Source organism: Ochotona curzoniae, unplaced genomic scaffold, assembly GCF_017591425.1.
Source record: "Ochotona curzoniae isolate NIBS_2020 unplaced genomic scaffold, NIBS_Ocur_1.0 contig_3520, whole genome shotgun sequence".
In the NCBI taxonomy this organism is placed as follows: Eukaryota; Metazoa; Chordata; class Mammalia; order Lagomorpha; family Ochotonidae; genus Ochotona; species Ochotona curzoniae.
Window position 1 is genome coordinate 7,476,531 of NW_024465894.1, and position 27,923 is coordinate 7,504,453.

Here is a 27,923-nt window from a genome sequence, read left to right on the forward strand (position 1 = left end):
CCAAAAGGAAAAAAAAATGTGGTTTTGTAACTGGATTGAAAGTTTGTCATGTTGTAGTTGCCAGCCTGGAATATCACAAGTTGTTAAGATTGACTTAACTATCTCTGATTTAACACCAGACTTACTGTATCTTTTCAGGTTTCTTACCTTGTTGTTAAGCCAGGTATCTAAGATTTACAGTCAATTTGAATAAACTAGCTGGCCTGCCTGTGTTGTTTGAAGGAGTCATTACCGCACTGGATAAGCCCCTGCTGGTGCACGTGCCTCCAAGCGAGCTTCCCTTGGGGAAAGGGGTTGTGGGGTTGAAGCTAACCTTCATCTTCTCTGCCACTTTTATGGATGGCATGCTGCTTGCCATCCACAGGTCTCGTAGGTCCCGTACTTGCACTCCAAGGTTCTTCCTGGTTATTATCTCTGACTAGCCGTCTCGTTCCAGCAATCCTGAGAATATTTTGTGCCTGTTAAAGGCAGCTATTGCAAGATTTCCTGTGGAGATGAGTGGGGCGAGGTGGGGGGAATATCTTTAGTCTTACCTGAAGGATGAATTCTTGCTCAGGTGGCCCCAAAATCAACTTTGTATGTATTCGTAGCTTAGATTTTGTCACACCATCCTAAGCATGCTACCAAGTTTAATGAAAGTGTCTAGCCCATGTTACCCACAAATCTATTGAGATTGTAAACAAGATTCTGCTAGGCCTGCCGCTGACTGCAGCTGATTCGTGATGGGCAGATTGGTTCTGCTGACTTGTACTCAGAGTGGGGGGAAGGTCTAGAAAAGCCCTGAACTTAGCAGTGGGAGAGCCCTGCTCATACCAGTTTAGTATGGAGCTTAGAGCTGCTGTGGGGGGGAGAGGAAGAGTGCTTTACCACCACAGCACCAGAAGTGAACTGAGCTTCCTAAATCCTGCTGACACAGATAGGCTAGAGTGTAAGGCAGCAATTCCCAAAGCATTTTGGACTCAGTACGAATTCAGGCCCCAAAATGACATTTTGAGCAAGTGAGTTAGGTCTCAGTGTTTACCAGTTCAGAAATTTTTAAAGATACTGTCTAAGAAATAGGGTGGATGTTTTTTCCTAACCAGCAAGGGAACCTGCATTGCATGTCAGAGTGCAAGGGTTAGATGCCCAGTTTGCTCTGACTGCGACTTCCTGAAAGGCAGAGCCTGGGAGACGGCAGTGACTGCTGTGGGAACTGGTTCCCGCCACCCATGTGGGAGACCTGCTTTGGCCATGGTTCAGTGTGTGGGATCTTGATCTTTCCTCTCAATTGTAAAATGTTACAAGTGAACATGCCTTGATGCAAAAGAACAAAAAGTGTAAAACCCCAAAATATGTGAGAAGAGGCACACTGTTTTACACTTTTTGGAAATCTGGCTTAATAGAAGGCAATCTAGCATTGCCCATATTCAGTGACCATATCACACACTGTACGTCAGCAAACTATTGCATACCTGTTGGAAAATGAATGTGGAGCCAATTTTGTCCTCTTAGATTGTCTCAAGGAGACTCCCTTAGCAAGAGCATTTATGTTTCTGGTTATAAAAATGCTAGCTTGTCCACAACCAGTGTTTCACCTTTTTTTTTTTCAACCTGGAGATTGTGGAACTACCTGAAAAATGCGAATAGATGTGAGCTGGGCTTAACATGCTACTTGTATCGAAATGACATGTAAGTTATTTTTGTTTTGCAAACCAGTTGTGTAATTGTTTTTTGAAAGATTTTTATTTGAAAGTTACAGAGAGAGGGGAAGAGAGAAATTTGCCATCTACTGGTTTACTCCCCAGATCTGGGTTTCCCTTATGGGGGGTAGGAACTCAAGAGTTTGGGCCATCCTCAACTGCTTTCCTAGGCTGTTAGGAGGGGATAAGATTGGAAGTGGAGCAGTTGGAATGGAAGCAGGCATCCGTTTTGGGTGGTCAAATCTGAGATGCTTATGAGACCCTGTAATGTTGTGCTGGAAGTTGTTAGTATGAAGATCAGGGGAAAGGTGCAGGCTGGCCATGTGCCCTACACCTGTTCCTCTAAGTCCCTGTGGGATTGGTTCCAGGGCTTCCCACAGATACTGATGGCCCTGGATGTGCAAGACTCTTTTGTAAAATGGCAGGCTATTTTCATAGAACCTATGCGCATCCTTTTGCATACTTCAGTCCCCAGGTTGCAACACCCAATGCAATGTAAAGCCGATGTGAATAGCTGTTATCCTGCATTGTCAAGGAAATGATAACATGTTCAGATGCAATTCAAAATATTTTTCTACCTGTGGCCTGTTGACTGCCAACTTGGAACCCACCAACATGGAAATCTGACAACCTACAAATATTGTCATAAACCATGGACTGGAGGGGATCACCTAGGAAGAGAGTGCAGCTAGAAAAGTCAGAGAGCGAAGCTTGGGGATATTCCCAAGGAATTGAGGTCAGGGCCTAAGAGGAGCCTTGCAAGGAGGGGCAGAACCAGGAGAAAGACTCGAAACACTGAATAAAGAAAGGGAGACCTGGTTGCCCAAGGATGACCTGCTCTGTATCCAGCTGGCCCAGAGTGACAGGTGCACAGCCTGCCAAGAAGATAACCCTTGCTTCAAACAACTCAGTTTGAATAGAGTCAACACGTAAGCAGGGTGCCTAACCAGGCCAGGAAATGCCTGGGGGGCTGAGCACTGTAATGGCTGAGCAGGACTCAGGACACATCCATGGTCTGTCCTCCTCTGTTCTGGATGCTTCCTGGGATGCAAGCTCAAGCTTGAAATGCTTAGAAGGAAATGGAGGGAGGAAGTGGCTGCTTCTCATAACAGGAAAGAACCCTGGAGTGAGGAAGAGAGAATGTCATAACTCCCTTTAAAAACAGCTAAAATTCCTTTCATGTTTAGTCAATCCAGTGAGTTTAAAGAATTGTTTGCCTGAGGAAAAGCTGTTGTAATGCACATATGGCCACAAGGGGTCTCCTTTTCCCTGTTTTTGTGAACAAACCAGACGTGTAAGGTCAGTAGCAAATCTGGCATTTGAGCTTCAACTTTTACAAAGTTTCTTTGAAGGTGACTTGGTTAAGCAGTGTTGGAAATGAGGCTAATATGGAGTGGGAAGACCAAGAATGTTTCCATGTCAGGGTATTTCATGTTTGGGACATCTCCCTTTTTTGGTGGCAATTTTATTCTGCATGATGGTGTAAAAGGCAATTTATGATGTGAGGATAATATCTGTCATAGGTAACATTTGTCATGTGTTTAGTTTATTGTAACCTTTTTAAAAATCATATTATCTAACATAATCTTCACCCAGTCAAGGTGCACCGTCATTTTTGATGCCGGTAGCTCTGGGAGGTGGGGACCGTTTGCCATGAACGATTTGAGGCTTAGAGAAATGAACAGTCAACAAGGAACCACAGTTGGTGAGGGACAGGAGTGGAACTTGAACACATATCTAACCCCCAATCTGCCTATGCTGTTTAGCCAGTTATAAACAGATTCATGAGTTTATAAATATATTTGAGAACATAGCATGATGACTACCAAGAAAGAGATTTTTCGGGGGAGCTTTTTAAAAGAGCATTGTGGCCGCGGGGCTCCCCGACTCTCCAGTTCTTGGGTCTGGGGTAAAGCTCTTGAATCTTCTTCAGTCGTGCAGGTGCTTCTTTGTACCCGTAGGAGGAGCTGCCTGGCTCAATGGCCCCTGGGGAGCAGCTCCACTTAGCATTGGCCAGTGAGATATAGCACAGAACTGTGGCCACCTGCCTGGCATTTCTTAGAAAGTCTTTTAAAAATTTGAGAAGAAGTCCTCACCCTGCACTGGGATCCCACATGGGCACAGGTTCTAATCCTAGTGGTCCTGCTTCCCATCCAGCTCCCTGCTTGTGGCCTGAGAAAGTAGTCAAGGATGGCCCAAAGCCTTGGGACCCTGCACCCATCCAGAAGACCAGAAGAAGCTCTGAGGTCCTGGCTTCGGATCGGCGCAGCTCCGGCCATTGCGGCTGTTTGGGGAGTGGATCATCGGATGGAAGATCTTCCTCACTGTCTCTCCTCTCTGTATATCTGAATTTCCAATAAAACAGAAAATAAATCTTTTTTTAAAAGTTGAGAAGCAGAGAGACAGAGGAAAGCAGACAGAGGCAGAAAGCGCCCATCTGCTTGTTTACCCCTGCCCAAATGTTTGCAATGGTGGGAACTGAGCTGAGGGTGAAGTGGGGAGCTGGGAACCCCATCAGGGTCTCCCACATGAAGGGAAGGAGCCCAACACTTGAGCCTCCTTCCATTTGCCAGGATTTGCAATAGCAGGAAGCTGGAGTCCGAAGTTGAAGCTGAGAATCAAACTCAGATGTTCTGATCCGGGGCCGTGGGCATCTCAGCCTGCATCTTACCTGGCAGGCCACACACCTGCTCCTGCTGGGCATTTAATGCGAGAGGGTTAACCTGTTACCTCAGCTTCCTGTGACAGTGGAGTGGAAGGAAACAAACATCCCCAGGGGGCAAGCAACCGCAGCACAATGTCCTGGGGGAGGGCTTAGGCTGTCCTGGGAGCCAGGGGTGTGTCACCGCTATAGTGACACAACCCACAGCAGCAAGTAAGATCAAGGGTCTGGGTGGTTCCTCCCCATGGGGAAACCTTCACAAGGAAGGGGCTCCCTCAGAGTCACAGCTGTGGGCTCTGCCAAGTCCTCAGGACTGGCCCTTGTGTGGAGGAAGTGGTTTTTTTTTTTAAGTCTTATTTATTCTTATTGGAAAGGTGGATATACAGAGAGGAGGAGAGACAGAGAAGATCTTTTGTCTGATGGTTCACTCCCCAAGTGGCCACAATGGCTGGAGCTGAGCCAATCTGAAGCCAGGAGCCCGGAGCCTCTTTGTGTCCATTTGGGATCCCAGCGCGTGGAAGGCGAGAACTTTAGCTGCTAGGCTATTGTGCTGGGCCCAAGGGGGAACAGTTTCAAGAACAAAACTGGGCAGCCACGTGAAGCAGTCTAAGTCACCAAGGGATTCTGGAATGGATGAGGAAGCCGGAAGTCAGTCAGCACCGGGTGTGCTCTCTTGTGCCTTCTGTGCTGTCTGTTTCAGTGGCCAGGTCCCCACCTGTGTCACCCATATACCCAACAAGCAGCTTCTGACCTTACCCAGAATTGTTGCCGCCGTCCAACTCGGTGGCAGCTGAACCCCTCACTCCCACCAAGTCTGGCTTGGCAGACGCTTAGCATCTAGCAGAGAGAGGGAAATACAACAAAATAGCACTGTGATCTGTCAGTAGTCCTGAGGGTCCCACAGGCAGACACAAGCCCCACCCTGGCACCTCCAGGGTTCCTGGGCTTCCGGGGACTGTGGGTGGGGCAGGAGCATTGGGCTCACTCTCCAGGGCATCACCTCTGCTTGGGAGAGCACCCGTTCCTTTCTTTCTAGGCTACAGGATACTGGCTTGGGGGCAAGCAGGGGGTGCTGCAACCCCCTAGTCTGGTGCGCCCATGGTCTGCATTCAGTCCCTAGCTAGCCCTCCGGCCTCCAGCAGCGCCAGAGTGGAAACACCCCTAGGCCCCTCCCCCGTCCCTGGCGCTCTGAAGGAGGCTGGGCTGCCCGGGGGGCTATTTTGGGAGCAGCTTCGGAGATCCAATGGCCTTGTTAGGGCAACACTGACCTTTCCGTCCAGGGGGCGGGCAGCCAGGGAGGAGGGGCGGGGCCACGGTGGGAGAGCCACAGCCCCGCACACCCACTGGGGTGCAGGAGAAGGGGGCCAGTGGGCTGCAGAGCTCAGCTGGGGGCTGGGGCTGCCGCCGCAGGGGAAGCGCTGAGGACCCCGCCTGCCCACCCCCTTGCACTGTGCCTCTTCCGGGGCCGCAAGAATTTTCGTCGGACCCCATGGAAGCCCAGCTGCGGATGCTTTGTGGGGTCTTCGTGGAATCTGTCCGGCCTGATGGCCTTCCGAGGGGCAACCTGCCTCTGGCTGTCTGAGGGGCGCCTCCCAGGCATGGCTCTGCCCAGCGTGCACCCGGTGGTGCTGACCTGGCTCTTGGGCTCCTGGCGCCCTTGCTGGCCTCTTACTTGCTGCAAGGTTTTGAGGGCACGGTGGTGAGTCTGGAGGCTTGAGGGCGTCGCCCAAACTGGAGGACGGGCAGGTGGCTGGGCGCGAGGATGCGATGAGTGGGGGCCGCTTCGACTTTGATGATGGAGGGGCGTACTGCGGGGGCTGGGAGGGGGGGAAGGCCCATGGGCATGGGCTCTGCACAGGCCCCAAGGGCCAGGGCGAGTACTCCGGCTCCTGGAACTTTGGCTTTGAAGTGGCCGGCGTCTATACCTGGCCCAGCGGAAACACCTTTGAGGGCTACTGGAGCCAGGGCAAGCGGCACGGGCTGGGAGTAGAGACCAAGGGGCGCTGGTTCTACAAGGGCGAGTGGACGCATGGCTTCAAGGGCCGCTATGGCATCCGGCAGAGCAGCAGCAGCGGTGCCAAGTACGAGGGAACCTGGAACAACGGCCTGCAGGACGGCTATGGCACAGAGACTTACGCCGATGGAGGTGAGCCTGGCCGGGGGCTGCAGACTGAGGAAGGTGTGGAGGGCGGCGAGAGCCAGGGATCCTTGGCACGAGTTTGGGAGGAGGGCTAGGATGGCATTGGCTGTGTGGCTTCGGGCATACGCTGCTTCTCTGAGCTTCACTTCCTTGTTACCAAAGGTGGTGGCAGTAAGGTTCCTGAGAACATTGGCAGGGACTTTCTCACAAGCCTGAATGTAAACGCAAAATGTTGGCACGCTCAGTAGCCGGGCAGCAGGTGTCAGCTTTTGTTGTGTAGCATAGGGTTCCTTCTCAACTCTGCCATGACAAGTTACTACTCTTTTCAAGTCACAGAGCATGAGTGTTCTTTCATCCACCCACCTGTCTGCCCACCCACCTGTTCACGATGCCCCCATGCCTTCTTCCATTCACTGCATATCCTTTTGGCTAGGTATGATACAAAGAATGAGGTATCGAGAGGAATAGGTACTGGTCCCTGACTTCCAACCTAGACTAGCACACCAATTGTTACACCCCAGTTGTGTGCTGAGTGCTGGTGCAGGAACAGTGAGTGGGAAGAGACCGGGCATGTGGGTTGAGGTGAGGGGTGGGGTGGGGTTGCTTTAAGAGGAGGTGACACTGGGGCTGGAGCTTGACTGGAGAGCATGTTGGTGCGGGCGAGAGTGAAGGCTGTATAGGCAAAGCAGGGAGGGATGGGGACCCACAACAGGAACCCGGAACAGCTGCTGCTGTTCCCTCCCCTGCTGGGGGTGACTTTCTGGTCTTGGCCTCAGTTTTCTCATCCATAGAATGGGACACTTTAAATTTAGGTACAGTTCAAAATGTGGGTGGCGGACAGGCCTGACCACCAGTTAGAGATGTGAATTCAGGGTGCTGCCCTGCCTCCGGAGGCTCGGTCTCTGAGCAGCGGCCCCAGGAGATTCTGAACAAGCTTGCTAGGTGATTTTTATACATGTTTAATTTTATACTGGGTGTAGATCACAGGTCCAGGGGGCCTACTTCCTGTTCAGTATAGTGTGGAGGCTAAGAGTGGTTTGTTTGTTTGTTTGTTTCTTTCCTTCTTTCTCCTTTTTTAAAATCTCATTTTTAAAAAGACTTACTTTTATTGGAAAGGCAGATATACAGAAGGAAGGAGTTTCACTCCCCAAGGGGCTACAGTGGCTGAAGCTGAGCTGATTTGAAGCCAGGAGCCAGGAGCTTCTGGGTCTCAAATGTGAGTGCAGGGTCCCAAGGCTTTGGGCCGTCCTCAACTGCTTTCCCAGGCCGCAAGCAGGGAGCTGGATGGGAGCTGGAACAGCTGCAATATGAACCAGCCCCCGTATGGGATAGTAGTGCTTGCAAGGGGAGGATTAGCCAATTGAGCCATTGTGCTGGATCCATCTAAGTGTGCTTACACACTTCTGCATGTTGGGGAGGAAAAAGTGAAAAGAGGAACAGTGTTTTGTGATATGTGACAACTCTCATGGTCCCTAAGGACGCCCCAGTTGGCCTGCTACCTGGCTAAGCCTGGCGCTTTGGCTGTGTGACTTCTGTGGAAGTGGAAGCAGGTTGCCCCTCTGGCCATGAGTGTTGTTAACATCGGACCCAGGGTGATTGTATGGCATCTTTCTTTTTTTTTTTTTTTTAAGATTTATTTTTATTGCAAAGTCAGGTATACACAGAGGAGGAGAGACAGAGAGGAAGAATTTCCATCTGATGATTTATTCCCTCAGTGGCCACAACGGCCGGTGCTGCTCCGATCCGAAGCCAGGAACCAGGAACTTCTTTCTGGGTCTCCCACTCAGGTGCAGGGTCCCAAGGCCTTGGACTATCCTTGACTGCTTTCCTAGGCTACAAGCAAGGAGCTGGATGCAAAATGGAGCTGCCAGGATTAGAACCGGTACCCATATGGGATTCTGGCATGTTCAAGGCGCCACTAGGCCACAGCACCAGGCCCTGTATAGCATCTTTCTAGCAGGTTGTTTAGCTGGAAACCATGGCTACTGGAAGGCATGATCTCTGGTCTCAGAGGTGTTTCTAAGGGAGGGTGCTTGTCGCTGCTCTCCCCTCTTTGTCCCAGAGTGGGCCGTGGCCAGGGTGGGAGCCTGGTGTGTGGGGTGTGAAAAGTCTGGGTGCAAGGTTCATTCTTGCTTAGGTTTTGGGGTTGCTGAGACACCCTGGGGGGCAGGTGTGAGCTTCCCCAGGGGGCAGATGCCTGGCTGAGTGCTGCCCCTGTGCACCTAGGGCTCATGTTCCCTGAGTCTCTGAGGTCACCTATGGGATCTACAGGGTCCTGGCTAAAACTATACAGCCCTGAGGACAAAGCCCTGCTCTCCTGTTCACTGGCTCTGTGACCTAAAGCCATCTGTGCTAACTCCATGCTCTTCCATTCATCAGAAGTTGTTGCTGTGTGTTGGGGTCACAGCTGGGAGCAGGCTTCAGTTTCCCTGGCTGTACACTGCAGGTGAGCCTTGAGTCTTGCAGAGGTGCAATGTGCGATGCGGTGCCAGTAGGCATGTGCCAAATGCCCCCTGCCCTTCCAGCTTTGTTCCTCCCTCTGTCCACATTGAGGATAGGCACGTATGTGCCTGTGAGTCACAAGGATGTATGTAACTGGGCTGACCTGAGCGTGGAGAGTGCTAAGCAGATGCCAACATGTTGAAAAAGAGAAAATCCCATTCATTTGTTCGTTCATTCATGTGTTGTTACTGAGCCTGTACTCTGTACCAGAAACTGTCTCACTTCATGTTCTAGGGACTAATGAGCAAAACAAGGAGAGGAGAACTCAGAAAAGCGCATGGGATCGTCAGAAGTTAATAGTGCTGTGAGAAAGCAGCAGAGGGAAGGGGGCAGATGTAGATGGGTTGGTTGTAAAAGCAAGATGGGGAGGGTTAGAGAGGAGGTAAAGATTTCAGACAGAGAGTGGCAGAGGCTCTGAGGCAGGACTGGCTCAGCATGTGGGGGAGGAACAGCAAGAATGCCCAGAGAGGATGAGATTTCCAGCAAGAGCAGGCACAGCTGGAACTGTGGAGGGGAACCAGGTCACCTCGCTTTGCAGGTTCCAGGTTTTATTCCTGGTGTGCCAGGGCTCTTTAGGTCAGCTTGCCAGAGCACCTGCTGCTTGGGGTTGCCCAAGACCCAGACTTCTTCAAAGTGAGTCAGTTCCACATCCAGGGGGTCTGCAAACCTCCCTGGTTCTCTGTCCCAAGCCACACACAACGTGTAACTCTCCAAAATTAGACATGGCCACTGCTTTGGAAAATCTCTTCAATCAGTCTGTCAGCAGTCCTTGGGTGGCACTGAGGGTAATGGCAACAGATCAGATGCTGGGGTTATGGATAGGCAGGTGTCGGTAGCCGCAGGCTACCCCAGCCCCTCGTTTCATCTCTTGTCAGACTTCACTTCCTAAGCAAGGATAAAATGGAACTCTTCTTGAACCTCTTACAAGACTTTCCATGGGATAAATGAGCACGCCACTAACGATAGGGGATGTTACTGCTCTGTATTCATTCATTCAATAAGTATTCATGGACTGATGATGAAGTGAGTTGTGAAGTTACTAAGTGCTTACCAGGCTACTGCACTGTAGCAGGAGGTGGTGAAATGAACAGAACAGAGAGATGCCAACAGGGAGATTGTGCTACAGCCCAGGGTTGTGGGGGGACAGGGGCAAGAGTGCCTGCTGGAGCAAGGTGGGATCTGTGCCTCCTGGTGTGTGCAGGAGAGCGCGGGCACCCCGGCACTGCACAGGATCTGGGAGAGTAGACTAACCCTTGCCTCTCCTCCTCCACAGGTCGGGGCCGTGGGGGGGGGGGGCTGAGCTCTTATGGGTCACAGGAGCTGAAAACCGCAGTGCCCACCGCTGAAGGTGGCAGATTCGCCTTAGTGGGAAAGATCTCACAGGTTTTTAAAGTGAAAGAATAGGCTAGAAAAAGCGAGACTGTTTCATAGTGAATAAGAGAAAGTATGATTTCCCCCACCCACTGCCCCTAGGGCCTAGGGGTAGCGTACGTACATGAGTGTGTGTTCGTGTGTGTCATGATAGAAGACACCGCTCTTACCCTGTAGTCAGGGACAAGAACCTGACAGTCACAGTTCTCAAGGGGCTTGAACAGACTACAGGGCCAACTGTACCTGGCTCTGCTGCCCTCCTTACTGCCCTCCCTCCCCTCCCCGGCCTCGGCTGCCGGTGAAGGTCCCTCTCTCATGTGGAAAGGGGCAGGAGAGGAAGACATGTGGGCACCTGCCTCCCAAGCCCCTGGACACCCTCCCCCTCCTGTGGTCCTCATTCCTCCCTGGCCATATATAGCCAAGCTAAAAATAGCTGCTGATTTAAAACTGGCGCACCCCATTGCCCTGGCCATGAAGTTGGCGTGTGTGGCTGCCAGCTGTTCCTGTCTAGTGGCCACAGGGGCCATCGGGGACCCTTGCTTTCTGGGCTTTGTAGCCAGGGCCCCTGCCTTGGTTTCAGAGGCCTGGCATGTCCCCTAACTGGCTGGTTGTATACTTGTGTGCTGGGCCAGCTGGGCTTTGCTCTCAGGCTTTCTCCTAGCATGTCATCAGATTTTTTTTTAAGATTTATTTATTATTTTTATTGGAAAGTCAGATATACAGAGAGGAGGAGAGACAGAGAGGAAGATCTTTCGTCTGTTGATTCACTCCTCAAGCAGCTGCAATGGCCAAAGATGAGCCAATCCAAAGCCAGGATCCAGGAGCTTCTTTCAGGTCTCCCACAAATGGGTGCAGGGTCCCAAGGCTCTAGGCTGTCCTTGACTGCTTTCCCAGGCCACGAGCAGGGAGTTGGTGGGAATCAGGACCTCCGGGATTAGAACTGGCACCCATATGGGATCCCAGCGCAGTCAAGGCAAGGACTTTAGCTGCTAGGCTACCATGCCAGGCCTGTCATCAGATTCTTAAAGTCATCTTGTATTCTGATCTGTTCCAGAGCCCTGATAGAATTTTACAATCCCCTCTCCTAAAAGTGCCATGGCAAAACCAGCTAAGGTAGATCTGTTGCAATAATAATAATAATAATAATAATAATATTCGGAGAATGCCTACTCTGTGCTGAATGTGGTTTTAGTATTTGGGCCATCATTCACTACTTTCCCAGGCACATTAGTAGGGAGCTGAAGTGGAAGTGGGATCCTAGGACTTGAACTGGTGCTCATATGGAATGATTGCACCATAGGCAGCAGCTTAATCCACAATGCCACAATGCCAGCCCCACCATGTAATAAGTTCAAGGTGATCACAGCAGGCATTGACACAGAGCCAGGCTTTTGGCATTTGCATGGGTCCAGAACCAGTGAAGCCCATCTTCACAAGCGTGGTAATGTGCACCTGCCATGTGTTGAGTTGTCACTGCATACAGGCTCCATGCTAGGAATCCTATGTGCATTATCTTGTTTAGGCTTCTTCCTCCTTCTCCTTCTTTTGGAAAGGCAGATAAACAGAGAGAAGGCGAGAGAGAGAGAAAAATCTTCCATCCGCTGGTTTACTACTCAAGTGGCTGCAATGGCTGGAGCTGAGCCGATCTGAAGCCGGGAGCCAGGAACCTCTTCTGGGCCTGCCGTGTGAGTACAGGGTCCCAAGGCTTTGAGCCATCCTCCACTGCCCACCCAGGCCACAAGCAGGTAGCTGGATAGAGAATGGAGCAGCTGGAATATGACCTGGTGCCTTTATGGGATAGTAGTGCTTGCAAGGGGTGGGGAGGATTTAGCCATTGAGCCATCATGCCAGCTCTGTTTTCTACCCACAGCTAACAACATCAGTGCGTGGCCCCTGAAGCTAAGTCAATTTGCCAGGAAGGAGGACTGGGCAGTGCCTGGTGTTCATTGTCTGGTCCTGTAATATGTGTTCCAAGGAGACATGAGCTTAAAGAAGCTTAACCTTTGAATTTGTTCGTTTATTTACTCCCCAAAGGAATATCTTTTCTGTTGGTGTGTATTTGTCTTTGCCAGTACTGTGCTGTCTTGGTTATGCAGCCCCTATTAGTGGATCTTGGAATCAGAGTAAATCCTCCAGCTTTGTTCTTCTCACTCAGGATGGGAGTATTCTAGATAATTTCCATTTCTTTATGTATGACACACTCAGCTTGTCAATTGAACACAAAGTTTTCATACTTTTTCATATTCTGTTTAAATGTTTTATTTTATTTTATTTGAAAGGCAGAGTTACAGAGAAAGAGAGAGAAAGGGAGAGACGTTTGTCCTCTGGTTCATTCTTCAAATGGCCACAACAGCCAGAGCTGGGCTGGGCCAAACCCAGGAGCATCTCCTGGTTTCCTATGTGGGTACAAGGTTCCAGGCACTTGGGCATCTTCCACTGCCCTCCCAGGCTCATTGATAAGCATCTCTGAACTTTCATATGTTTTTTTTGTTCAATAGGGATTTTAAAATCTTCCTCAATATAAATGTGAGGGTGTGAAATGTGATGTTATATATAAAACACCGAATATAGTGTCTCTCCTTCCTTTCTTGTACTGTTTTCACACTCCAAAGGGCAAATTAACCCAGGATGGCCAGAGCCACAGCCATCCTTATTAAACTTCAGGAGATTATTTGAGTACAAAACCCAGCTTTTTGATTTTGGAGGCGTAAATAAACCAAGTCTCTGATGCACTTGCTGCTGCCTTGAGTCCTGCCAGGCATGGTTCCATTTCCAATGTGGAATCAGCATAATTGAACCTCATCTTGGAAGGCTCACATCTACATTCACAGCCAGGGGTCAGCGTGACAGCTGGCCGAGTTAATGTCTTGGCGCCTTCTCGGCATTATCTGGAGACCCCAGGGCAGCAGAGTGGACCGGCAGCAAGAGGAGGAAGTGGTCATCCTGAGTCCTTCCTCCCCATGGTCCTGCTCTGCATTTCAGAAGACTGGATGGAGCAGGTGTTTGTAGACTCGACCCTGTCCAAAGCGGGGCCCTGTCATTCATGACTTGCCTGCTGATTCTGGGCCTCCAGCAGTTGTCCCTGGAGGCCCAGCTGTCCCACCACACCCTGGAAAAGAATGTTGTGTGTCATTCACTGCCTGGGACCCTGGCTGAGGGTAGAGTGCATGATGAGGGGACAGCTGGCTTCCTGCTATAACTAGAGGGCCATTCTTGGTTTTGCCATGTCCTTGTAAGCCGGAGCTGCCAGAGTCAGCAGGCGGTGAGGCCTGACCCTCCTCACTCCCAGGAGCTTCCCACTCCTTGCATAAGGTGGAGGTGATAAGAGCTGAGTGGCAAAGCTACACACCTGGCAGAAGCCACGGAGCAGCCCAAGGCTGCAGGGACTCAGAGCTTTCCTTCTGCAGGCCAGGGATGAGCTCCTAGGGCCTAGGGATGTTTGAATGTCTACCAGTGATCATTTCTGTAGACTGTATTAGAGGCCTGAGGGTGCGGGGCAGCCTGTAGGAAGTGTGCTGGCTAGTCTCACTTCTGTGGTTTTGTTGTTGTTGTTGTTGTTCTAAAGATTTATTTATTTACTTTTATTGGAAAGGCAGACTTACAGAAAGACAAAGATCTCCATCCACTGGTCCACTCCCCAAATGACCACCATGGCTGGAGCTAAGCTGATCAGAAGCCAGGAATCAGGAGTGTCCTCCGAGTATACCATGTAGGTGCAGGATCCCAAGGCTTTGGGCCATCCTTGACTGCTTTCCCAGTCCACAAACAGGGAGCCAGATGAGAAATGGAGCAGCTGGGATACGAACCGGTGCTCATATGGGATAGTAGTGCTTGCAAGGACAGGATTAGCCAATTGAACACTGGGCTCTCAATGTCTGTGATTTTTAATTTCATTGGGATCTTTTATGGATAGAATTTTCAGCAGGTGGTCAGAATTAGCATCATCAATGATACAACAGCCTGACAGTCTGTAACCCAGATGGGATATCCAGGGAAGAATGCAACACCCTCCATGTCACATTCCTGCCCCAAGGGTTAGAGGGTTATGTCTGGCCCAGTAGGCTTGGTGAGATTTGCGGCTTCACTCTGGGCAAAATGAGGACTGGAAGGGAGAGGCCCTGACTGTGGAGTGGGATTCTTTAGCTCCTGTGTTGAGAAGAGGCTAGATGAGGACATGTGTTGTGTAAGGATGGTATCCCATCGCCGGCTTGAGTCCCAGCTGCTCTTCTTCCCATCCAGTTTTCCACTAATGTACCTGGAGAAGCAGTGGAAGATGATCCATGAGTTTGAGCCCCTGCCTCCCACGTGGGAGACCTGCATAAAGAATAGAGTAGGTTGGGGAGGAGGCAGTGCTGAGACTGTTTAGTGAGTTCATTGTCATAACACAGAGGAAGACAATGGCCCAAGTGACTGCCTCATAGCAGCCAATGAAGAGCTGGTAGATTTTGCTGGTAGTTGGATCAGAGGAATAAGAGGGATCAAGATGGTACCAGGGCTTTGATCTGGGCTGTAGAAGAAAGGTGTGGCCTGAGTTGAGATGGCTACACCGTGTGTGTGTACCTGTTCTCCTCGCCCACAGGCAGCCCCCTTTGAACCCAGACCTTCCTTTTGGCCCCATTTGCCCCCCACACTCCTACCCACTTGTTTCTGGACTCCAAAACCTTCAGGTTTGCAGACAGCCTCAGGACTGTGGCACTGCCCCAGGCTGCCTGCCCCGAGCTGTCAGCAACAGGGCCTGGCTAATCCTCTGCTTCTTGTGTGAGCCGTGGGGTGGCATCCGGGGCAGCAGCCTCTGGCTGTGGGGGCGGCGGAGCCCTGCTGGCAGAGGGAGAACTTCTCATCCTCTTGCTGCAACCCAACCCGGCTCCCTGGAGCTGCTCACAAATGCTGCCCAGTCCTCTGCTCAGGGTTGTCTGTCTGTGATCCCAGGAAACCAGAGACACGAGCTTTGATGGACAGCAGCATGTGGGAGCCTTGGGAAGAGATTTTGGGGCCAGTGTTGTGGGGCAGGCCAGGGAGTGAAGCCTCAGGCTTGTTCTGGGAAAACGCGATCTATGCGCTCACTGAAGGGACTCTCAGATTTGTCCACAAGGCCAGCTGTGGAGTGCTGTAAGCACTGGAGAGACCTAGGGAGACCCACGCATCCTCTTGGGAGAGGGACCAGAGCATCCATGGTGTCTGGGGTGCCTGTGTACACTGGGGCGTGTTCTCATGGTGGGGTGTGGGTGAGGTCAGGAGCAGCCACCCTTTGGTTTGTTTTCAAAGATGCATTTGGTTTATTTGAAAGGCCAAGTGTGAAAGAGGGAGGGAGACATCTTCCATTCACTAATTTCCTTCCTATTAATGTTTCCAATGGCTAGGGCTGGGCCAGGCTGACACCAGGAGCTTGGAACTCCATGGGTGACAAAGGGCTCAAATACTGAGGGCATCCTTCACTGCCCTCCCAGGTGCGTTAGCAGAGAGCTGAACTGGAAACGGAATAGGCATTGAACCAACACTCATATAGGATGCTGGGGTGGACAGACTTAATCTGTGCCACAATACCAGCCCCCATCTATTTGTTTTATGTAGATGCTGTAGGGAGTAGAAAAGACCAGAGAGGACTTAAGTTGTAAAGAGTGGTTCCCCCTGGGGATGATGGAGGTGTCTTTTTATGTTTGAACATTTTGCAATGATCATTTAGGACTTGGCTTCCAGATGTTTTTCTGAACAAGTTTCCTTCCCCGAAGTACACACAATATTTACATGTAGACTTGAAAGGAAGACCTTAGGACACAAAGAGTTTGAGGGGTTTTAAGCAGAGTTCCCAGCAGCGAGGCCCAGAATCTCAACTGGCTCCCCCTTTGGGCCTCTTCACTCAAGACCAGTGGCAGGAGGGAAAGGGCAAGTCTGTTCTGTGGTCCCAGCTGAGCTGCCGCCTGGCTGTGTGGCTTTGGGCAGGTTCCCCTACTTTGCTGGGTCTCAGCTTCCTCTCGATGTTATAAGGATGCTGAGCCACATTTACCTATAAAAGTAGGGTACTTTTTGCCCACACACAACACTAGCTAATGAGCTGTGGGAAAAGTAATGAGGGGAGACTGTGAGACCATATTGAGTATCATGATTGGTAAGGTCTGTTGAGGACACAGGATGGGTTAAGGTGGCCAATGAAATTATTCATTGCTTTGGTTTAGATGGTCTCTGAGCTGCACTCCAACAGGCTTTAGGTTCTCTATGACCATGTCACATACTGCAGATCTCTGGAACAGGTTTTTCTGTTCCCATGATTCTCTGCTGTCCCAAGGTGCCTCAACTCTGCCTTGGTTTCTCCAGGACACTAGGTCCCAGTCTTTACCCAGTGGGGACAGAGCTAATCTGGGGTGTCTCTTTATACAGAAGTAGCTACTCAGCACCTGTGGCACCAGCGTGGGCATCCACTACCCTGTGTGTCACTGGCCTTGGTGTGTTTGGACAAACACCGTGAGCTCTGGGCTCTGGGGTGCCCAATGCATACCTGTCAAGCTCCATCTGAATCCCTGGGGGTTGGGAGGGAGATCTGCTGATGACGCTTGTGGGGGCCACCCAGAGCATACATGCTGACCTGTAGGAGGGGCCCGAAAGGAGCAAGGATGGCCGTTAGACCAAGCTGATGAGATCAGACCCATGAGCGTCCATGGCAGGCAGGGAATGACCAAGATGGCCAGCCAGGAGAGTTCTGAGGCAGGCAGGTGCTCCGAGGTCTTGGGCAGATAGGGCTGGCTGTTGCGTTGGAACCGGGACAGTCAGGATTTCCCTGGCAGAGGGGACACCAGGAGGAGCCGGTCCTGGTTCCTGTCCCTGCATCTCTGTCGCTTCCCACGGGACACTGGCGATCCAAGCTCAGATGCTTTCCTAGAAACCAGAAGGCGCTGCGAGCCAGATGGGGTGGGTGTTGGCGTGTCCGCTCTGGCTGGAGGCGGAGTCCTTGGTTTGCCCCCTCAGTCTCCTTGCCTTCCCCTGGGTTTCTGCAATGTCTGTGTGCTCTATCCAGAGCCGGGTTTCTGGTGAGGCTGTGGGAGGGGTCTCCTTGGATTGTCCCAAGAGTGAGTTCTGCAGGGCTTTCAGCTATTTCTTTAGCAACTGTCAGTTTTTCTGCTGTCAGGTTAGAAGAGATACCTGTACCTGTCTTTGAGTTGTTTAAATCCACAATTTACTGAAAGCCCTAACTCCAAATGACGCTTAACACAGCCGTTTCTAATTGGCATGTAGTGGAAGCTACCTGTATAATTTAACATTGTCTAGTATCTGTGTTTAAAAAGGTCAGATATATTCTAATGATAAGTTTTATTTAGCACAGTACCCAAAACTATCATTGGTTCTCTGTTATCAGTGGATATTAGTGTTATTGATGGAGCTGTTTTACATTATTTTCTGTACTGATTCTTTAAAAGTTCGTGCTCAGTGACCAGATTTGGCTAGAGGATACCGTGTCACGCAGCACAGAGTTAGAACAATTGGAATATTTATGATTTAGTATAAACAAAAATCTCGGGCTGGGGCAGCCCTAGGAGGCGCATCAACAAAGGCTTCGGTTTGCAACACCTTTTCTCTGAGCTATCTACAGCAAAGCGCCTCTGCTCCCAGGGAGACTCCCTCGTGATCCCAACATGGCTGCCACAGTCCCCAGAGTCACCTGCAGCATGCATCCAATTCTAGCAGAGGGAGAGGCTGTGTTTTGCTGTGTGTGTCTCTTTGCTGCCTTCCCAGCAGGCTAACTTTCCCTCAGGTCTCTACATCAGGTTCCGTTACACACTCACCTCTAATGGAATCCCTGGTGAGGCGAATGGACTTCGAAGTCCAGCTTTCAGAGAATAGGGTTTCTCCCCGAGTCAGATGGGTTGCCCTTCCCTGAGCTCATGCAGGAGGCCGGACGCCAGAATAAAGCGGGGGCACACCCCGTTGAGATGTGGGGAATTGCTGGGTGAATGAGGCGCAGCCAGCCGTATCTGCACAGCGTCTGCTTCACCACCCGTGCCAGGCTGCCTCGTGTGAACATGATAACACGCTCTGGGCATTTCCCCAAACTGAGTTCCCTGCAACACAAATCCCAACAGATACTCCACAAAAAAGACTCTGGTAGAAAACTCAGTTTATTTCTTCATTGGGTATATTGATGAGCTACAGGGTGAGGTCTTGTGCTACGTATATTGTAGGAAGACCCAAGGCAGCTAATTAGCATATGCATCTCCGCCCCCCTCCTATCCCCGACTTTCTTCTTTGGTGGTGGAAATAGACATTGCAAGTCCTCTTTTAGTAACTTGGAAATCTACAAACCTGGTCATCCCACAGTGTGACTGGTCACGGCAGCTTCCTCTTCCAGCCTAAGTCCCTCCCATGTTTCCTGGTCCCCAACTTTCCATCTCCAGCTTCCGGATTACCATGCTTCTACTGCCTGTTGCCATGAGCTTAACCTGCAGAAGTTGCATCATGTACGTTTTCTCTTTCTGTGCCTGGGCTACCTTGCAACTACCTTGTGGTTAAATACAGTGCCCGCTTCTCGGCAAGTCTTGGCAACCACACATGTCCTTAGGGCTCTGATGAGGCCCTTATGGGAACTTACCTGGAAGTTTCTCAGATTTCTCTGACTTCAGGACTTTTTCCTTCCCCCAAGGTTGGAACACATTCACACACAGTTTACAAACATTTGTGTAACTCCTGCCTCACTGAGTTAGTCCAGCAGGGAAAGGCTTGCACTGACATATGCAACCCACGTGGCCTCATGTGGTTGGCCCCAGTAACCACTGCTCCTGCTGGGAGAAGTCCTATAGACCCTGGCGATGATGGAACACCCGGGTGTCATTACCCCAAAGAAGAACAAAAATTGATGTCCCCACCCTGGCTAACTGCATCCAAACCTTGGATCCTTACCCCATGGCAAAACTGGACATCCAAGGCCAAGGGCAGATCCAAGGCCAAGGGCAGATGGCTACTTGCATCTTCCTTGGTGATCCATCTGGCTTTCTTCTGGGGTTGGACACAGACATCTAAGAATAATCAAGTATGTTTAGATTTCTGTCTAATTCATCAGTGCCATTTGTAAGTTAGTTACTAAGTCAGCAAAAGCAGAGCAATGAACAGTGGTACACGTATCTTCTAACTTCTCTGATAACCGTGTATAATATAACGCATGGTCATTCAGCTGGTTTTGACCAGGCTCCTGTTGGATGGAGTTCCACCTTATCTTTCTTGCATCTCCCTCATGTATCATCTACAAATTTGTTTCTTTTTCTTTTTTAAAAATATTTATTTTATTGGAAAGGCAGATTTACAGAGAGAAGGAGAGACAGAAAGGCCTTCCATTTGCTGATTCACTCCACAAGTGGCCACAGTGGCCAGAGCTGAGCTGATCTGAAGCCAGGGGCTTCTTCTTTTGGGTTTCCTATGTGGATGCAGGGTCCCAAGGCTTTGGGCCATCATCTATTGTTTTTCCAGACCACAAGCAGGAACTGGATAGGAAGTAGAGCAGCTAGGACAGGATCTGGCATCGATAAGGGATCCCAGCGCATGCAAGGTAGAGATTTAGCCATGGAGTCATTGCTCCAGGCTCCAATTTCCATTTCATTAAAGACTGAAAGACAAAGTGGAGAAAATGTGTAAGCTGTCACCAATTTCTTCCCAGTCTTCCATATCTATCATATTCCTCCGAAGCCAGGTGCGGGGCAGTCTTTTTGGGACTTAGCTTGTGTTTAGAGAACCAAGAGTATGCACTCATACCACATGATGTAAATGGTAAGTATTACCAGATCACATACTTTTAAGAAGGATTCCTTTATTGCTTTGAAAAACAGAGTTACAGAGAGAGGGAGAGGGAGAGAGAGGTCTGTATACAGATTCAGTGCCCAAGTGGTCCTGATGGCCGGGTCTGGGCCAGGCTGAAGCCAGGAGCTCCATCTAAGTCTCTGACATGCTCTTTGGCTGTCTTTTCCAGGCATATTAGCAGATAGCTGGATCAAAAGTGGAGCGGGGCCTGGTGCGATAGCCTAGTGGCTAAAGTCCTTGCCTTGCATGCTTTGGGATCTCATATGGGTCCCGGTGGCCCTACTTCCCATCCAGCTCCCTGTTTGTGGCCTGGGAAGGCAGTCGAGGATGACTCAAAGCACTGGGACCCATGTGAGAGTCCTGTAGGAGGCTCCTGGCTCCTGGCTTCAGATTGACGCAGCTCTGGCCATCGTGGCCACTTTGGGAGTGAGCCAGCGGATGGAGGATCTTTCTCTCTGTTTCTCCTCTTCTCTGTGTATCTGACTTTCCAATAAAAATAAAATAAATCTTAAACAGACAAAAAAAAAAAAAAAAGTGGAGCAGCCGGGCCTGAACCCAACACCTGAATAAATTGCCAGTGTCTTAACCCACCAGGCCACAGCACCGGTCCCCAATCATCTATTTTTCTTTTAAGATTTATTTTATTTTTATTGGAAAGTCAGATATACAGAGAGGAGGAGAGACAGAGAGGAAGATCTTCTGCCCGATGATTCACTCCCTAAGTGAGCGCAACGGCTGATGCTATGCCGATCCGAAGCCAGGATCCAGGAACTTCTTTCAGGTCTCCCACATGGGTGCAGAGTCCCAAAGCTTTGGGCCATCCTCAACTGCTTTCCCAGGCCACAAGCAGGGAGCTGGAAGGGAAGTGGAGCTGCCGGGATTAGAACCGGTGACCATATGGGATCCCGGGTGTGTTCAACGCGAGGACTTTAGCCACTAGACCCCCGGGCCCCCAATCATCTATTTTGAATAATAGGCACCACTGAAGTAACCAATCATATTAAACTGAACGTGTGACTGTGGATTGGAGCCTGCGAGTGCTAAGGATGTTGGTTAGCACCTGTGACCATGGGAATGCAGCATGCTAGGCTACTGGAGGTCAGCACGGAGGTGATCAGGCCGTGTTTGGAAATTCTCTGCTTGAAAGATATGAATTCTTCCTCAGGGTGGTCACATCTGCAGAGCAGGAAGGAGCATTGTGCCATGGAAGCCACTCTGTGCTGTACGTGTGGGGTTGGGAGACCAAGGAGCAGCACCTGCATTTCCTTCCTGCTAGGGCTCTGGCCTCTGAGGTCTGCTCCTTGAGCTGGGGCCATGGGGCACGTCCCTGAGTACAAACACACTTGCTCACCGGCACCTGGACCCAGACAGGAAACTGGAGCCCGGCGCCGCCCCAAGCCCAGGGCTCCGTGTCCTGCCTGGCTCTTCCTCATCTTTCCACTTAATCCTTCCGGGCCAGCTTTCCTGGCGAGCTGACCTGCCAATGGGTAAGCCTGTCTCGAGAACCTCTGTGTGCCGAGCACTGTGCGAACCACTTCTCACAAGGTTCACTTAATCTTCAGCCCCTCAAGCCCTCCCTTCCCGTGCCACTCAATCCCAGGACCGTCCCCCCACCCCCACCTCAGGCCCCTGCTGTAGCTGCCATCCCTTTCATTTTCTGACCTAGAACTTCCATGCCATCTTGCCCTGGCACTAGACTTTAGCCCTAAAGAGGGGGAAGGGGAGCTGTGTCTCTAGCCAGCTGCTAAGAGTGCCATTCCCAGCCTGGGGAGTGTATGGTCAAATCATTTGAAGTAGCTGTCATTATCTCCATTTTACAGAAGGGCAAACTGAGGCTCAGCAGGCATATGTGATTAATGCATGTTTTAGAAACATTCAGCATCAGTTAAGGTTGAAGTTTCAATCCAGGTTACACTGCACCAAACCAAAAAGCAACTGGATCTGTTCCATCAGGAGCATGGTCTGTGTGACAGGTCTGTATTTCCCCTGGGTACAGCCTTTGCCAGCCTTTCACAGGGAGCCCAGCAGCTCCCATCGTTTGAGCTGATGGATCCCTTGGTGGGCAATGCTATCCATCGTTGAGCACCTGCTGTATACATCGTTGAGTCACGAGGGAAAGGAGGTTGGTTCTCATCCCTTGAAGAATGTAGAGGCTCTCCACAGGAAGTGACACGAATTGACCAGGTGTTCATTGGGCTTGGGGACTGTGCTGGATGCTGAGAAAAAGCTAGAGGTGGCTCCCTCATTCTTGGAAGCCCACATGGGCATGGGGGAGGTATGTCGGGTCATCCAGGAGAAGGCTACAAAGAAGGTAATGTGAGAACAGGTAGCTGTCCCCAGTAGGGGACGAGATTCAAGAGCCTGAATGAAGTCTCAGGGAAGCTGAAACTTATCAGTGAGTTAGCCAGGGGAAGGAGAGAGGAGGTGGGGAAAGGGGAGAGCTGGTGCAAAGGCCCTGAGGTCGGAAGATGAGTGTGACAGAGAAGTTCAGGCTGCAGCAGGAGCAGAGGCTGCATGGTGCTGCTTGTTGCCCTCACAGAGGCCCGTGGTGGCTGGATGGCTGTAGCCAGGCTCATTGCTGTCCTCCCCACCCCCTGCCAGGGTGCTTTCCTCCTGTCTGCCTGTGAGGACTGTCCTGTCTTAGGAAGCAGCAGGCTGGGGATGGCCCAGCACTTTGCTCTTCCCACTGCCCAGCACCCCAGAGCTCCCAGAGTTCCCAGCCTCCCCTGGGTGTCCACGCCTCTTGCCACTTGCTGCCGCTGAGTTTCCTAATATAGTCTGGCCGTTTCCTCCCCGATAGTGGCCAAGAACTAAGCGCAGTTTCTCTTGGGCTTAAAGGGACCATGTTAGCCCATCTCACATCAAACTGAGGCTGAAGGAAAGTGGTTGGATTTAGCGTCATAGCCTTGTCCCTTCCCCCATCATCATTTTCCCGTCTTTCTTGCTGTTCACTTTCCCCCTTCGCAGGCCACCCCTCTTGCTTCTGAGCAGCCAGGTGTCGGGGGGGTGGGTGGGTACAGAGCTAGGCTGGCTCATATATTAGACTCGATCTCTCGGGCAAGTCCCTTGTCCCAGCTGATGCTCCTCCAGGGAATTTTGCAGCACAGTTTTCAGACAGGATAAAGTAGCGAAGAGCTGCCGAGCTGTGAAAGAAGGCGTGCTGCCCATGTCCTCTTGTGTGCATCGTGTGCCTGCTTGGTTCTGTGTTGGGCACTGAGGGTACAGTGGAGGGCACAGGCCAGGGAGACAGTCAGCAAGAAGAGGAAAAACAAAACCTAGAGTGAGTGACAGGCTGCAAGGAGAAATAAAGCAAAGAAAGAAGATAGGGGAAGAGGAGTTCACTTTTCAGTAGTGTGGTCAGGGGAGGCGGCACGGATTGCTGAGTTAGGGCTTGAAGGTGTGAAGGAGTGATCCCCAAGGATTGCTGGGGGAAGAGTGTGGTGCACAGTAGGAACAGCCTGCGCAAAGCTGTGTGTGTGGGGTGGCAACAGCAGAGATCTTTGTGGCAAGAACTGAACCAGCAAAGGAGAGAACGGGAGCAGATAGGAGGAGCGAGGAGTGATGGGGAAGGGGCTAGGGAGGGTCTTGCGGGCCACAGAGAACTCCAGCTTTTCCTCTGCGTGAGAAGCGGCGTGGCAACATTGCCATCTGACTTAGTGCATCTGAACAGAGTCCCACGGGTGCTGTGCTGGGAACAGATCAAAGGGACAAGAGCAGAGAGATTCTTTAGGGTGACTTGCAATGCAGAAGGGCAGGAGCAAGAAGGGAACTTGCACCAGAGAAGCTGGGTGGGGGCCAGGCCATGTAGAGGCATCCGGACATGGCATATATTGCCTTGGGAGTCCCAGTGCCCCAATTCCTGGGATCCAGCATCTCAGAGATGGGGCGATCTCTGGTGTTTCCCACTCACTACTGTATACATAAGGTCTCACACTGCTTCGATCACTTGCTTAGCCCCAGATCATGGTGGCACTCAGATGGCCATGCATATCTCTTGGACACTTAGTGCTGCCCAGACATCTTCCCCTGCATTCACAGGACGGTGCAAACCCGCTCGTCTCCATTCACGACCTTCGACATTCCCACCACCTTGAACACAGGATAACTGGGGAGCACATTCAGCCTCGTGTCCTGGCAGGACCTGATTGTTCACACAACTTTGCACTTCTTGACCTGTTAATAGCCTTGCACCCTCGAGTCTCTCACACCCTTAGCTGCGTGTCACCGTTTCTTGCTCACACGGCCTTGGCTGGCCTCTGTGCACATCCTGCTTTGCACACTCCTCACATGCAGTCCTGCTGCTGCATACACTGGTTCTCTTCATGCATTTTCTTACGGGACGCGAAATCTGTGCACACGCAGAGAGCTCACCTGCTCGTGTCACTGCACATGGTAACACTGTGGCTCAATCAACCGCACCTGAGCTTACACACATGTGATCACGGCATGCTCCCACCAACAGGACTGATCACCTCATCGTGCAAATGCCTCTTGGCTTGTCTACTAGTGTTCTTGTACTCTCGTTCAACTTTCCCCATCCCCAGGGCCACACCTGCACACTCAGACTCATACACCTCACCTTTTCTTGCACACCTGTGCCCACTGATGGAAAATTCCACTTGGCTCGCCCCTCGTGGCCTTGCACACTCTTGTGACTTACTGACTGCATGACTGCATACCCAGCCCCTTCTTCCAACTCTACCCTTGCCCACCGCCCTCCCAGTGCACGAGTGGAAGTACTGGTGTCGCCCCCTGACGCCCTTCTCCTTGCCCGCAGGGACATACCAAGGCCAGTTCACCAACGGCATGCGCCACGGATACGGCGTGCGCCAGAGTGTGCCTTACGGCATGGCCGTGGTGGTGCGCTCGCCTTTGCGCACGTCGCTCTCGTCCCTGCGCAGCGAGCACAGCAATGGCACTGTGGCTCCCGACTCGCCCACATCGCCCGCTGCCGACGGCCCGGTGCTGCCCTCGCCCACCATCCCGCGAGGCGGCTTTGCGCTCAGCCTGCTGGCCAACGCCGAGGCAGCGGCACGGGCGTCCAAGAGCGGCGGCCTCTTCCCGCGCGGCGCGCTGTTGGGTAAGCTGCGGCGGGCCGAGTCCCGCGCGTCCCTGGGCAGCCAGCGCAGCCGGGTCAGCTTCCTCAAGAGCGACCTCAGCTCGGGCGCCAGCGACGCTGCCTCCACCGCCAGCCTGGGCGAGGGCGCCGAAGGCGTGGATGAAGCTGCACCCTTCGAGGCCGACATCGACGCCACCACAACGGAGACCTACATGGGCGAGTGGAAGAACGACAAGCGTTCAGGCTTCGGCGTGAGCGAGCGCTCCAGCGGCCTCCGCTACGAGGGCGAGTGGCTGGACAATCTGCGCCATGGCTACGGCTGCACCACGCTGCCCGACGGCCACCGCGAGGAAGGCAAGTACCGCCACAACGTGCTGGTCAAGGACACGAGGCGCCGCATGCTGCAGCTCAAGAGCAACAAGGTCCGGCAGAAGGTGGAGCACAGCGTGGAGGGCGCCCAGCGCGCGGCTGCCATCGCGCGCCAGAAGGCCGAGATCGCCGCCTCCAGGTAGGACCGCTGGCACAGAGGAGGGGATGGCTTCGTCCGGAAGGGGGCTTGGACCAGGGCACCTGAAGCGACCCTGGGCCTAGGTCTGTTTCTGCTGCCTTTTACCATCAAAGATTCCCTTCTGACCTTTAGGAACTTGACTTGAGGAACTTCTGAAATGAATGTCATTTATTACCCCATTGGTTTAAACATCCATTCACTCATCCATGCGCTTTCCCAGCCACCCAGCCACCCATCCACTTACCCACTCACCCACCCATCCATCCATCCATCCATCCATCCATCCATCCATCCATCCATCCATCCACTTTCTCATCCACCAGTTTGCCCATCCATCCATATATGTGTGTGTGCATATATATATATATATAACTTATTGAAAGGAGAGAGGGGGAGAGACAGAGGTCTTCCATTGCTGATTCCCTCTCCAAATGGCCACAATGGCCAGAGCAGAGCTGATCCATAGCCGGGAGCCAGGAGCGTCTTCCAGGTCTCCCACATGGGGTGCAGGGTCCCAAGGCTTTCCCAGACCATAGCAGAAGCAGGATTGGACATACAGCAGCCAGGGCTTGAACTGGTGTCCATTTGGGATGCTGGTGCTGCAGGTAGAGGCTTATCCTACTATGCCATGGTGCTGGCCCATTCCATCCACCTTTCTTCTAATATTCACCTGAAAACCATTTTTCCATCTGTAATCCATATCTACTCCTCATCTGTTCCTCTGCCTTCTGTAATAACCCATTTGCCCATCCACCTAATCCCATCAATCATCTAATTTGTTTTAAAGCTTTATTTATTTTTATTGGAAAGGCAGATATAAAGAAAGGAGAGACACAGAGAAAGATCCTTTGCTGGCTCATTCCCTAAGTGGCCGCAACTGCTGGGGCTGAGCCAATCTGCAGCTGGGAGCCAAGAGCTTCCTTCAGGTCTCCCACATGGGTGCAAAGTTGCCCAAGGCTTTGGGTCATCCTCTATTGGTTTCCCAGGCCACAAGCAGGGAGCTGAAGGGGAAGTGGAGCAGTCGGGCCACAAACCAGCACCCATATGGGATGCTGGCACTTGCAAGGCAAGGATTCAGTCACTAGGCTACCATGCTGCGCTCCACCAAATTATTATTTTTTCTTTTTTTTCTTTCTTCCTATATCTGGGGTAAGTGGGGGAGATAAAGGGAGAAGCACTACCCAGCCTACCAACCATTCCAGGGTCCCCGATGTGGGGCATGCTCCGAGGGCACTGCTCACGTGGTTTTGAGAGTTCAGCAGTTCTGAATTGTTGCCAATCTCACCATTCCAAGCACGATGAAATCTTTCCAGCATCCACTGGTATTTTTAAATACCCACATGAATAGCCACCCATCCACTCAGCCATTTCAAACTTTCTTTTAGGTGCCCACTCATCCATCACCCATCCATCTAACTACACAGACAGCCATTCAACTATCTGTTCTATCTACCAGTCACTGGCATTCACTCAATTGCCTAGCCACCAGTCCTAACATCCAATTACATATCCACGCATCCAGCCATTGTCCCTCACCTCAACTACACTTTCATCCATGGAACAACATCATTCCCCCGCATCTAATCCTCCAGCTACCCCCATCACTCTTTTATCAACCACCTCCATGGCCCATCCACACTTGCAACAGCCATCACATTTCCATTTACTCAGCCAGCTTTACCCACCATCCTCATCCACCCATCCTTCCATCCACCAAGTGCTAACTCTGTCCTCTCCGTATCTTCTCTTTGTACTTAAGATAACATTGTCTCCTTTGTAGTATGTGGTATGTGTACGACAGTTTTAAGTGGTTTATAAATATCGACATATGTTTCTCTCTGAAAACCCTTGTAAGATATTCTATTTATATGTCCATTTTCCATTTTATTGAGCTGGACAAGACAAGGTGAATTGTTCAGATTTACCCATTAGTGGGTGGCCTTTCACAGTCTGTGCAGCCTCACCTTGTGGCACTCTTGCCCTGGGCCTGGGTCTTTTTCCTCCGTGGTAGGTACTCTGGCCGGGGTCACCCTTCTTGAGATGCTCTTGCCAAATGCCTTTTGTGCTGACTTACCTGCCGTACGGCTCCTCTTCCACCTGCTGTCCATGTGATCCCACCCCTCTCCCAGCTCAGGTCAAGCCGAAGTCCCTTAGAGGGCCGAGAAAGTCCAAGCCCCATGCAGACACTCCCTTGGCCTTACGGGTCTGACCTCAGAACACGGTGG

The 27,923-nt window shown here is 51.4% G+C and overlaps 1 protein-coding gene across 1 annotated transcript in view; it reads left to right on the forward strand.

Annotated features, from left to right (window-relative positions):
- The first annotated feature begins 6,108 nt into the window (after nucleotides 1-6,108).
- JPH2 (junctophilin 2) overlaps nucleotides 6,109-27,923 on the forward strand; it is a 57,458-nt gene continuing 35,643 nt past the window's right edge. Inside the window, exons 1-2 of the mRNA XM_040981444.1 lie at nucleotides 6,109-6,487; nucleotides 24,909-25,698. Coding sequence (XP_040837378.1) covers nucleotides 6,109-6,487; nucleotides 24,909-25,698 — 1,169 coding nt within the window. The remainder of the gene's footprint in view (nucleotides 6,488-24,908; nucleotides 25,699-27,923) is intronic.